General features: G+C 45.7%; 1 protein-coding gene across 1 annotated transcript; it reads left to right on the plus strand.

Moving 5' to 3' along the window:
• The first annotated feature begins 51 nt into the window (after positions 1-51).
• ETV2 (ETS variant transcription factor 2) lies at positions 52-12,789 on the plus strand. The gene is made up of 8 exons (XM_083455866.1): positions 52-975; positions 1,791-1,875; positions 5,929-6,108; positions 6,779-6,862; positions 8,242-8,409; positions 9,554-9,745; positions 10,709-10,827; positions 11,732-12,789. Exons 2-8 carry the CDS (start codon positions 1,800-1,802, stop codon positions 11,915-11,917), a joined length of 1,005 nt encoding a protein of 334 aa, XP_083311992.1. The 5' UTR covers positions 52-975; positions 1,791-1,799; the 3' UTR covers positions 11,918-12,789.
• The last annotated feature ends 467 nt before the right edge of the window (positions 12,790-13,256 follow it).

Genomic DNA, 13,256 nt, shown 5'->3' on the forward strand with positions numbered 1-13,256 from the left:
GCTGCCGTGCCAGCGGAGCATGATTTCTGTTCTTATCCTGAAGCAAAGTTCTTAACCTGAAGCACTATTTCTGGGTTAGCAGAGTGTGTAACCTGAAGCGTATGTAACCCTAGGTACCACTGTATATCTGAGGATTTGCAAAGGCTGTTTTAAACGACAGCTTTTATGCTCAGCGCCAGCCCTATCATTGCTATTTCATTGTGCAAACTTAAATGATCAATATGTGATTGAATCTCTCCCACAAAATAGTGGCACTCTGGTGGTGGTGACCTTAGATGGCCTGATCAGAGCCTGGGAAAAGTTGTTTCTTAACGGTGCAATCCTAGGCGTTCAGGAACAAGTCCTCCTTAGCTTATTTCCAGGTAAATTGGTAGTGGAGCTCAGCCTCATAGTTCTCAGCCCAGGACAGGCCTCAGAGGAAGCTGCGGTGTCTCATTTTGAGATTTATTAGGGCTACTTATACAGCCTGACAAGGAGATTCTGCTGGCTGCATCGTGGTCCCTAGAGATAAACACACCAGTCCTGCTTCCTCTCACGATTCCCCCCTCCCTCCCCCCAGCTCTGAAATCCGACCACCTGGCCTTCTGATCTGGGGCTGCGGAGTCGTGATACGCAGACACAAACACACACACACACACACTGGCTGTGACGACATGGACGCCTATCTCCCCCTCCCCATAAACTTAGAAAAAAGTCACGAAACCGGCTAAACCAGCCAATGGCTGGGCAGAGGAACTGGAAGGGTAGGGGGATATTAATAGAGAGAGGGAGAAAGGGCAGCAGTAGCAGCCTCCGAATTTCCTGGCCAAGGAAAAGCACCCAGCAGCATTTCCTCCCCATGGTGCAGGATCCCACCGCTCAGAGGTCTGAGTAGGTACGCACACCCTCCCTTTGCCAGTTTCGTTGTCCAAGGAAAAGAAGAGGAAGACGCCACCAGGCGGTACTGGGTCAGCTATCCTAGAACGCAGCAAAGAGGTGAGTAGCCTGCATAGCCCAGTGGCAAAAAGCACATGCTCTATGTGCAGAAGGTCCTGGGTTTGATCCCCAGCATCTCCAGCAACGGATGGGAAGGTTCTTGGCTGAAACCCTGGAGAGCTGCTGCTGGACCAGGAACCTCTGACCTTCCAGGTGATGCTGGACTCTCACTTGCATTGTCCCTGACTGGCTGCGGATCATGGGAGTTGGAGTCCAGCAGCATCCCTGGAGGATGCTGAGCTAAATGGACCAAGATTCAGATTCAGTACAAGGCAGATTCCTAACTAATGCTGAGGTGATGCCTGTGAGCAGGGAAAGAGATGCAGCAGCTCAGTGCAGCAGCTCAATACTACAGGTTTCAGGTTCAATGTAATTGGCATTTGCGGGTAAGAGGCCCTCATGTCTCTGGGAAAGCCACTGCAGGGAGGGCCACTGCCGCTTAGTGGGCTAAGATGGATTAGTGGTTTGGCTCAGTGTAGCACATCTGCCGTACTTTAACCTTAAAACATGAGGCTCTTAATCTCAGGGTTGTGGGTTTGAGCCCCACATTGGGCAAAAAAAAATTTCTTCAGAGCAGCAGGTTAGACTAGATGACTCTGAAATTCCAACTCCGAAATTCTATGACGGCAAGTCCAGATATTCACAAATAAGAAGGAAAGTAAAAATCATACTGCAATCTGATTGTGAGTATTAGAATATGAACTTTTTTGCTATTGTTGTTTCAACTGTTTATTATTATATCTGCCTTACTTTTGCCTAGTTTTGTTACTTCTTTCCTTAAAATAAAAAATTCTGCTCAATTCAGATCTAAATAGATTGCAGACATGGATCCTTGGCGCCAATGCTGGATGGAGCCCCCCTTGCAAATGGTCCCGACTGGAGCAGAGGTGGAACAGCTGGGTAAGAGCTTCTCCCTTTTATTCCTTCCACGCTCAGCCCTTAAACCATGTCAGCTGCAGCCCCATACCAATGAGTGTAGGACTTCCTTCTCAGTGCCTGTGTGTAGGATTGTGCTGCTGGGTGTTTCTTTATAGTGTTTCATTTTAAAATAATGACTCAAATGAATAAATGAACAGCTTTTTTTGTTTTAGTGATTCCTACAGTTCCCACCTATGGCATGCCAAAGTAAAGGATGAATGCCTTATATTGAGTCAGACCATTGGTCTGTTGAATGGTTTATTTAAATATTAAGGTTCATTATTGTTTCACAAGATGTGCATCTCTTTAAAGGCCAGAGTAAATATCATGACCTAGTTTTACAGCTGTGAAGCAGTATAGCAGGTGCTGTTAAGTTGTGTTAATTAAGCTGGGTCAGCAACTGGGTATAGTATATAAAGTATATAGTATATAGTACCTCTCTCAGTCCCCTGGTGAATGGGTCGATGGATGGGTCATACTTATAGAGTTAATGTAAGAGGAGTTTTTGTTTTTGTAATTAAAGCCAAGCAAACGATATTTTTGCGTCTCTTCATTGTTTCCTGAATGTGTGGTCTCCGCAGCACGCTTTCTGAAGCTCAATTAACCTGCTAAATACGCAACATCTTTCACCTAGATCAGTATTGTCTACACTGACTGGTAGCAGCCCTGCAGGGTTTCAGCCAAGGGACCTTCCCAGCCCAACCTACCAGCCACCTTCTGCATGCAAAGTAGATGCTTTTTCGCAGAGCTGTTGCCCTTTCCCATGGGCAACCCTTGCTCTTCCTGCTGTCGTCTTACTGCAACTCCCATCATCCCTGACCTTTGGCCATCCTGGCTGGGGCTGATGGGAGTTGGAGTCCAGCAACAGCTTGAAAGCTGCAGGCTCCCTTCCCCAATGTAAAGTATGCATTGGTTAAAATATATAGAGAGCGCCACTTGCTTTCTATCTTGCATTAATTGAATTCATGATGCTATAGCCTTTTTAAATGTGTTTGTGGGAAGAGGTGGGGCTATTGGTTGGGTTTGTCTTTGTTTTGGGCTTTTATCTTGTGTTTTCATGCTGTGAACCACCCTGAGCTTTGCAGATGAAGAGCGGCATACAGATAAATAATACAGATAGATAATAATGATGATGATTACGACGACACATTCTGTGTCTCTTCAGCATCACTTAAAATGCTCGAAGTCAACGGCAGTAGCCCCGCAGATTTTTTGAAATGCAAAATTTAATGCAAAGCTAACACAAATAAAAAAATCTAAGATGCAAAATTGAAGCAACGCTGGCAATCAAGCCATGAATTATCAAAATGGTTGGAAATGAGCGTTGAAAGTTACAGATAATGCTCCCTAGGGTAGGTATTAGTGGTAGTAGAAATAATAATAATAAATTTATATACCACTTACATGCCATAATGACTTCTGAGCAGTTTTCAAGTGTGTGTGTGTGTCTTTAGCAGAAGAAGAATGGAACTGGTTCTTTAACATTTTTGCTAGGAAGTTTCAACCTTAAAGAAAATGTCTGCAGAACTATATATCAGTGGCATCTTATGCCTTATAAATTTAGACAAAATTATAACGTTAATATAAATGGAGATGTAGAAGAATTTAAGTGGGCATTATTAACATGTACTACTGGACATTCACTGAGATTAAATGTACAGTATTTAGAACACAGTATTGGGTGTCATTCAGGAAATCACAGGGCACAAGGTGATGAGAATCCTAAAACGGTGCTTCTTTGTATAATGCAAATGGAAGCATTCAGAGGACAAGACATTAAAGCAGAGCCAAGGATTATTATTTTTTTCTGAGGTGGTAGCGAGTAGTTTGAAAGTGGTTTCACTTCCTGTGACAGAGTATATACACTTGTGTACACTCATTGTTCCCATCTGGCTGGGTGATCATTCAGAGCCACTGCACTTGGAGCAAACAGTTGCCAGTTCTAGGCACCAATGCCAGGGGGAAAGCAGGAGGCTTTATCTTAAGAAATTTCCAGGAGAGATGTACAGCTCAGTGATAGATCACACGCTTTGCTTGCAGAAGGTCATGGGTTCAATCCCTGCCATCTGCAGTTCAAAAGGATGAATTCAGAAATGATGGAAAGGACTTCTGTTTTTTTTTTGGTTTTTTTTTTAATAAATATTTTATTCGATTTTGCATAAGAAATGACAAAGCAAAACAAAAACAACAAACAATACACCAAAAACATACAGAATTACACAAACATCACATACTACAAACAACAAAAATAAAAACAATCTTATCTTCATATTGATCTTGCATTAACTTGTTTCTCTGACTTCCCCGAGTCTCCCTTCCCTGTATTCCAATTCATACCATTAAACAACAAATCCCTTCCCTCTGTCATATTTAACCTCCTTTCTTGATTTGAATGTCTTAATATAGCTTATTCAATGCTTAGAACTTAAAATGTTGGGTCTTCTAATCTTTAAAATTTTACTCCAATAACCTTATACATTCAATCTGATGTTATTTTAACATTCATTAATCTTGTAGTGTTTCTGTAAATAGTCTTTAAATTTCTTCCAATCTTTCTCCACCGTCTCTTCTCCCTGGTCTCTGATTCTGCCAGTCATTTCTGCGGATTCCATATAGCCCATGACTTTCATCTGCCATTCCTCCAGCGTGGGTAATTCTTGTGTCTTCCAATGCTTTGCAATAAGTACTCTTGCTGCTGTTGTGGCGTACATAAAAAATATCCTGTCTTTCATACGTACCTCTTGGTTGACCATGCCCAGGAGAAAGGCGTCCGGTTTCTTCGGGAATGTGTATTTAAACACTTTCTTCAGTTCATTATAGATCATCTCCCAAAAGGTCTTAATCCTTTGGAAAGGACTTCTGGCTGAAATCCTAAACAGCAACTACCAGTCAGAACAGACAAGCCTAGTATATTGCAGATAATAATAATAATAATAATAATAATAATAATAATAATAATAAACAAGAATAAATAGAAATAAAATTATTATTTATACCCTGCCCATCAGACTGAGTTGCTCCAGCAACTCTGGTTGGCTTCCTTTGTATTTATGTTGCATCTCATCATAGAAGCTTGCAAATGATCTGCAAAGCCTGTGTGGTTAGGGATCTTCTTCTTCTTCTTCTTCTTCTTCTTCGGCAATCACTTGTAGCTGAGTAAGATTGTCTTCCATAAACACGGTTTTAACAATGAGTCCGTAAGTCCCTGAGGAGGCCAATTCTGGATCCACACGTCCTTCTACAGTGGGGACATTGGTTTCCGGGCAGGAGTTGATCACAGTGTGGATTTGCCAAGCATGCTTTCCTTTTAGTGTGTTTCTCCTTTTAGTCCTGAGTTCGAATGTCTTCAAAGCCCATGACCCCTTTGGTAAAGGCTGTTCTCCAACTGGAGCTCTCGCAGGCCAGTGTTTCCCAATTGTCGGTGTTTGTACTACATTTCTTAAGATTTGCCTTGAGTGAGTCTTTGAACCTCTTTTATTGACCACCAGCATTACGCTTTCCATTTTTAAGTTCGGAATAGAGTAGTTGTTTTGGAAGACGATAATCAGGCATCTGCACAACATGACCAGTCCAACGAAGTTGATGTTGAAGAATCATTGCTTTGACATTGGTGATCTTTGCTTCTTCCAGTACAGCATAGCTGTCAACTTTCCCATTTTCTCACGAGGAATCCTATTCGGAATAAGGGAATTTCCCTTTAAAAAGGGAAACGTTGACAGCTATGCAGTACACTGGCATTAAGGGGTAGCCTTGGGATGAATGTAGACACCATTTTTTTCAAGCCAGCTTTGTACCATTTCGTGCAGCCATATTCAGCCCCGACTGCTGTTTATCCTGCGGCCCTCCAGATGTTTTTGGACTCCAACTCCCATCAGCTCCTTTTGGCACAGCCAATGGCTGAGGAGTGATAGGAATTGTAGGCCTGGAATACCGGGAGGGTCTCAACCTCCTCGTCTTTGCCCTACGAAAAATAGTGTTTTCAAATGAAAGTCTGATGCCCTTACTTATTTCTCTTTATTTCTCCCCTGCATCAAGATTTCATGGAAGATTACAAGAAGGTTTTCCAAGAGGAAGACTTCAGCGCTGTAGATTCCTGGTTTTTGCCAGAAAATGAGGTGAATCAGCCACCACCAAGTTGGACCGGTGGGAGTTACCTAGCTGAGCTTGAAGGGTTTGAGAAAGAAATGCCGTTCCATAACACGCCGGGCTTGAAAGGTAATGATATCACTAAAGTATCCCAACCTTTGCATCAGCCACACTGGAAAGTCGTGGGAATCTTCCAGATGTTGATGGGTCCCAAGGCCTCATCTGCACTATAGATTTAAAATAGTATCATTTTAAAATATATGTTGGAAGTCGCCCAGAGTGGCTGGGGCAACCCAGTCAGGTGGATGGGGTACAAATAATAATAATAATAATAATAATAATAATAATAATAATAATTTATACCCCGCCCTCCCCAGCCAAGGCCGGGCTCAGGGCCTTATTATTATTATTATTATTATTATTATTAGTATTAGTATTAGCATGGCTTCCCCTAAAGAATCCTGGGAACTGTAGTTTGTTGCAGAGGCTGAGAGTTCTTAGAAGACCCTCTGTTCCTCTTAAAGAGGTACAATTTCCAGAGTGGTTTAACAACCCATCCCTCTTCCTAGAGAACTCTGGAAATTGTACGTCTCTGAAGGGAATAGGGGTCACGTAACAACTCAGCAGCCAAATGACAATTTCTAGAATTATTGGTCAGAAGCCATGTCTGTTCAGAGTGGTACGATACTGCTGTAAATTTGTATTGTGGATGGGGCCCACATGTTGTAAGTTGCTTGGAGACCCTTTGGGCAGCAGCAAGCAACTAACAAGTCTAATATTTATCCCATTTCTTTTCCAGGCTTCCCCGAGTACACAAATACGGTAATGGAATTGACACAGGTCTCTTCTACCTGCCTGGATTACAGTGCACTGTATGAAAGAGGTAAGTTATAGGCACTGGCGGAGGAAGAGGTGACGGCAGGAGCACACCGCCCCCGGCAGCACAATTTCGGTGGGGTGCCACCATGGCTGCCCCTCGCCCGTGCTGGGCGCCATGCCCCTGCAGGCTGCGTGCCACGCCCCCAGGACGTGTGCCACCCCCCCAGGATGCGTGCCAGCCATGCCCCTGCCTGCTCTCCGCCCCCCGGTGCCGGAGCATGAAGCTGCGCCACTGGTTATAGGCAGGAGGAAAGAGATATGGCTCTTTAGGAAGTTTGGGACACATCAGAGCAGGGAGAGCCAGATGCTCTCCAGATGTTGTTGAACTACAACTCCTATCAGCACCAGCAAACATTGACCAATGGTTAGGGATGGTGGGAATTGGTCCAGCAGCATCTGGCAGACCCCACATCAGCTATCTCTGCCTTGGGTCATTTTCGCCTCCGTGGTTCTGGGTTCAGACCAGATGGGCAAATGTTTCATTTCTATACATTACAAAATAATCAAAGCATCTTACTGTAATAAATACACATACACACACACACAAAAAAAACCAATAACAGTGCCATAAGAGTCACCCATTAATTATGACAGTGACAAGACATTTAGGCAACAAGAGGCAAAGGCTTTAAGAGTTCAGCAGATGGCAATTACTGTTCAAAAGCTGGCTTGAAATTATTTTTTAAAAAAGACGTTGGCATCTGCTGGCAGATGGGCTAACAAAGAGGGAAGCTGGCAAATTGCCAGAGTCCTGAAATCATGATATATACAACAAGGGAGCTTGTTTTATGCTTCCAGGTATGTTGTACAGTGGTACCTCGGGTTACAAACACCTCAGGTTACAAACACTTCAGGTTACAGACTCCGCTAACCTGGAAGTAGTACCTCGGGTTAAGAACTTTACCTCAGGATGAGAACAGAAATTGTGCAGTGGCGGTGCGGCAGCAGCAGGAGGCCCCTTTAGCTAAGGTGGTACCTCAGGTTAAGAACAGTTTCAGGTTGAGAACGGACCTCTGGAACGAATTAAGTTCGTAACCAGAGGTACCACTGTATCTGGAGTTAGTTTTTCTCTGCATGCTATGGGGATGTTGCTTCACATTGTCCCAGCTCCTGGCTGTAGGTGCAAAACAGGAAGAGGGATATTGGCCTGCAACTCCCATCAGCTCCAGCCAGTGGCCAACAGTAATGGGAGGCATAGCTGTCAACGTTTCCCCTTTTTAAAGGGAAATTCCTTATTCTGAATAGGATTCCTCGCAAGAAAAGGGAAAAGTTAACAGCTATGATGAGAGGCCACACCTGGAGGGCCAGAGCTCCTTGGTGTGAGGTGAGAAAAGCGGTCAGATAGTGGGTTGACCCTCCCCTTGATGTTTCTTTCTCCTTCAGATTCTAAGCTTGCCTATCAGGACAGCAGCCCCACGAGTCTGCAGGTCTCCCCGTATGTTAGCCCTGCACCTCAGGCCTTGTCTTCTCCTCTGTGTCGCTGCTCCCCTGAAGAGCAACGGCCCTCATCTCAGCCTCTGCTTGGAGGTCAGCTGGAACAGCAAGAACCAGGTAGGCATGTTCGGCTGTTGGCTTCATGCACTGATACTGGGCATCCCAGAAACCCACCTGGCTGGCCATTGTGGGATCCTGAACTAGATGGATGATGTTTGGTCTGATCCTGCAAGGCAATTCTAGTCTGTATGTTCTGGAAGAAGCGTGGAAGCAGAGGATTCCGGAGGATGGAAAGCACAATCTTGCAGGCTCATTAAACAGTTTGCACTGTCTGCGTCAATGTAAGAATGAAAGAAGACCTGCTGGATCTGGCCCATCCAATCCAGTATCCTGTTTTCACAATGGCCAAGCAGATGCTGATGGGAAGCTGGAAAGCAGGATCTGAGCGCAAAACTCTCTCCTTTCCCCTGATTCCCAGCAACCACTGATATGCAGTATTTTGATAGCGGAAGGAGAACACATGGTAGACGTTGTAGCCAAGGCTAGTCCTACTCAGAAGAGAACCCATTGAAATGAATGGATGTGATTTAGTTTCCTTTCATTTTGACGTGTCTGCTTTGAATAGAACTAAGCTGGATACAACCACGCTGCTTCTCTAGTTCGACGTGGTTCACGCTGCACCTAGCCCAAAATTACTCTGATTTGGAAGTGTTCCCACAGAATCTCAGGTAGATGCCTTCCCTGCTACCTGATCCATTTAACTGGAGATGTAAACCTGGGACCTTCTACGTGCAAAGCAGATGCTATGGCCAGTGGCGTAGCGTGGGGGGTGCAGGGGGGGCCGGCCGCACCGGGCGCAACATCTGGGGGTTAGGGTTAGGGGGCGCAAATCCACGGGTTAGGGGGCACAAATTACTTGCCTTGCCCCGGGTGCTGACAACCCACACTACGCCACTGGCTGTGGCCCATTCCTAAATCAGAGGAGGACCAAAGGTTGATGCACAATGACTGTAGCCAGGATTTTTGTTGTGGTGGTGGTGGTGGGGCAGGCTTTTATTAGGGGGGGCAGAACCTCAGATTTGTATTGATTTTTAATGATTTAGGGGGGCAGCTTCCTGCCTGCCTTCTCCCCTTGGCTACACCCATGAGATGCACAGGTGCCCTAACCCAACTTCACAAACCTCTATGACTTTATCAGGCATCTTCCACATGCTTTCCAGTCTACCCTCACAGTCCTCTTCTTCCATAATTTCCCCTCTAGAACAAGATTTATTGGGGGTCGTGACATCCCGTGATTGGAGAAAGACATCTGGCCCAGCTGCCTTCAGCCAACCGATCCCCTTGGAATGCGATTCATGTCAGTGTGGCCCTCCGGTCAGAACCCAGAGGAAAAAGGAGTCAAGGGACTGGGCTGAGGCCAATGTCACCAACTTGTCCCATAGGGAACGGACAGGTAGGAGTCTGGAAAGATTTCTGCCCTTCCTATCAATACTAGAAACCAGAGACAGGGCCTTTTTGGAGGCTGTTCTATAGCTTTCAAACTATTGGAAAAGTCTGTCAAGGTCAGGGGTCAACAAACCTTTTTGGCATGGGGCTGGTCCACTGTCCCTCAGACCCTGTGGGGTGGCTGGACTATATTTTGGGAGGGAAAATGAACGAATTCCTATGCCCCATAAATAACCCAGAGATGCATTTTTTAATAAAAGCACATATTCTACTCATGTAAAAACATGCTGATTCCTGGACCGTCCGAGGCCGGATTTAGAAGGCAATTAGGCCGGATCCGGCCGCCGGGCCTTAGGTTGCCTACCCACGGTCAAGGTTCTCCTCTTTCGGCTTGCAGAGGTTTTCAAAAGGTTGCTGCACTGCTGAAGGATTTTTTTGTGCATGGCTCCAAAACCTGGGGGGGAATCAGCAGATTTAAATCTGCTCCCTTCAATTTATTCGGCTTGATGTGCTGCTACCTTTGTGGTTCCAGCAACAGCTTTTAAAGGCTGTTTTATTGTTCTGCGTGTAGCTTTGATTTAATCTTGTAAACCACTTCCAACCATTCCCAGAAAAACACTGTGTAAATCGGGGTCCAGCAATGGGACACCAGCAGGCACAAGTAGACAGCAACCAGGCCGCTACTGGTTTAAAACAATCAAGCGGTGTAAAAAATTAATGAAATAAATAATAATAATTAATAATAATAATAACAATAACAGCTGTCACTGTTGTCCCCTCCCCAACTTCCCTCTCCCTGCTGGGAAGACCCTTCCCCACCAAAATCACCTCTGTCCAGCCCTGACAGGAATCACAGGTTAGGGGGCGCTATACTTGCCTTGCCTCGGGGCACTGGCAACCCACGCTACACCACTGGCTCCATTGAAGCCCTGCATAGCACCAACACTCCTTGCTTCTCTTTCCTGGACAGGTTCCGGTCCCATCCAGCTGTGGCGTTTCCTATTGGAGCTGCTCCAAGATGGCTCCTGCCAGGCCTTCATCCGTTGGACGGGGAACGACTGGGAGTTCAAACTCTGCGACCCCCATGAGGTGAGGCTCGTGGCACTTAACCCACAAGTGGGAAAACTCCTTCCATGCCCTTCCCATCAACAGAGGTGTACCAAGGCTCCCTTGAACCCTTGGCAAGGAGAGCATGTGGATGGGTTGGCAGGATCCGAGCCAGAGTGGTATGATTTTTACACCCCCTTGGTGGGGGCCAACCTCACTAACCCTTAGGTACAACCCACAGGGGACCAGAGGGGCATGGAGAAAAGACCTTTGCGGTGCAAATGGGGGTCTTAGATGTATGCCTAAGAATCCTAATGTGTGAACAGGATCAACCTCAGTTTGAAAACCTGTGTATTGTACAGGAATGGGAGATAGGGTTCATAGAAGGGACCCCAAGGGTCATCCAGTCCAACCCCTTGCAATGCAGGAATTTCAGCTAAAGCATTCAGGACAGGTGCCCCCCCCCAACTCTGCTTACAAGCCTTCAAGGAAGGAGAGCCCCCCACCTCCCGAGGGAGACCGTTCCACGGTTGAACAGCTCTTGCTGTCAGAAAGTTCTTCCTGATGTCTAGTCAAAATCTCCTTCCTAATAACTTGAAGCCATTTGTTCGAGTCCTGCCGTCGAACAAGAGAAAATGGCTATGCCCCCACCTCGCTACACCACAGGGGAGCAATCTGTGGGTCTCCAGCTGTTGTCAGCTGTGCGGAAAGTAGATGCCAGCAGCTCACTAGGCAGCCTTTGCCAACCTGGTGCCCTCCAGCTGCACAGACTATGTGCTGGCTGGAGAGTTGATGGAATTGTATAGCTAGAAGGTTCCAGGCTGGTCAAGGCTGCTGTAGCACATCACGCGCAGCTGCAACAGGTCTCTGGCTCTTGTGATCTTTATGCTTACGCAGTGCTTGGGGGCTACCTTCCATCTCATTCTTCTTTCTCAACTATGGGCAGGTGGCGAGGCGCTGGGGCAAGAGGAAGAACAAACCCCGCATGACCTACGAGAAACTCAGCCGCGGCTTGCGCTACTACTATCACAAGAACATCATTCACAAGACCAGCGGGCAGCGCTACGTGTACCGTTTCGTCTGCGACATCCAGGGCCCGATGGGTGAACTAGCTGAGAAATTGCACAGCTAGAAAGGCATAGTATTGTCGTCATCATCAAGCCCCTGGGCCTACCCTCCGCCAACACGAGGAAGAAAACAAGGAGCAAGGTGCTAGTGGGGACATTGCCAGCTCCTTTAAGACTTTGCTTAAGAGCTAAGTGGACAGCAAGGCTGGCACAAAGTTGGGGCTTCTGCAAATAGGACATTTTTTGCTGCTGCTGTTAGCAGGCTGGCCAGAGTCTGTTTGCCAAAGGTATGTCCATTGAAGCAGGTTTCACTATTTGACAAAGTGATAGTTTACACTTTTTGCTCCCCACTCATGGAGCAGGGAACAACAAAGCAAAGATGCAGATTCAGTCGGAAGCAGAAAATACCTGCGCATTTAGTTGGAACAAAATAGAGCAGGGTGGGAAGAGTATGTAATTCCTTGGTGTCTCTCTCCTCCACTCCTCCGTCATCCCCATGCCTCATTTGCTGAATATTTTAGCAATTATACATACAGTATTCAGAATGTGCAGAGAATTTTCTTTGCCTCCCTCCCTTGGGTCAGTGGCTAGACTGTAAGCCACTTGGGGCAGAGGAACCGTCCTTCCAGAATTTGTAAAGCACCATGTACCATAGTAGTATGAAAATAAAACAAACAAATAAAACCAAAGTGTAATTTTTAGGTGGGTGAAAAATATCTCTCGGCTCTGTTGGCCACAGGGGCCATGGCTGAAAGTAAGCAGCAAAATTTTAGCAGCTTTTCAAAAAACCATGCACCATGAATCAAAGTACGGTTATAGTTCCCCATCGTGTTTAGCCATTTAACATGCACAGGATTACAGTGCAATTGACAAGTCTAATTGGTCAGTTTCCTACTATTACCTACCCGGGAGTAAGGTCCAACGAACTAAAAACAGGAACTAGTTCTGAACAGACATATACAGCATTAGAATAATTTCTCTAATTCGTAGCAAACATCCACATGTCTTCTGAATGTCCACTTGTTTTGTGGGGTACCATAGCCTTTTTTTTTCAGTGGGAAAGACAGAGCGCAAATGTATGTATGTGCATTTGCCTGCCTGCAGTGGAAGATGGCAAACTTTCAGAATAACTCGTTGCAGAACCTGCTTCTTAGGATACAGAGAGGTAAGATTTTTCCAAGTCGTCACCACAAACACCAGAGCAGGTTTATATGTCTGGGAAATGGTGAAGATCTCCTTTCACCTGCACTGCAATTCAAGACAGACCCAGAGCCATCTTTGATGACATAAATTACTTCCTAGCCAAAATGATGTTTGCTGTTAATAAAGGAATCAAGAGACTACTGGTAGGTTAAGCAACACAAACCCTTTTCAGTGCCAAACCGTGCTGCCTTTAAAAAGGCA

This window comes from Podarcis tiliguerta, assembly GCF_965153285.1.
Source record: "Podarcis tiliguerta genome assembly, chromosome: 8".
NCBI classification, from domain to species: Eukaryota; Metazoa; Chordata; class Lepidosauria; order Squamata; family Lacertidae; genus Podarcis; species Podarcis tiliguerta.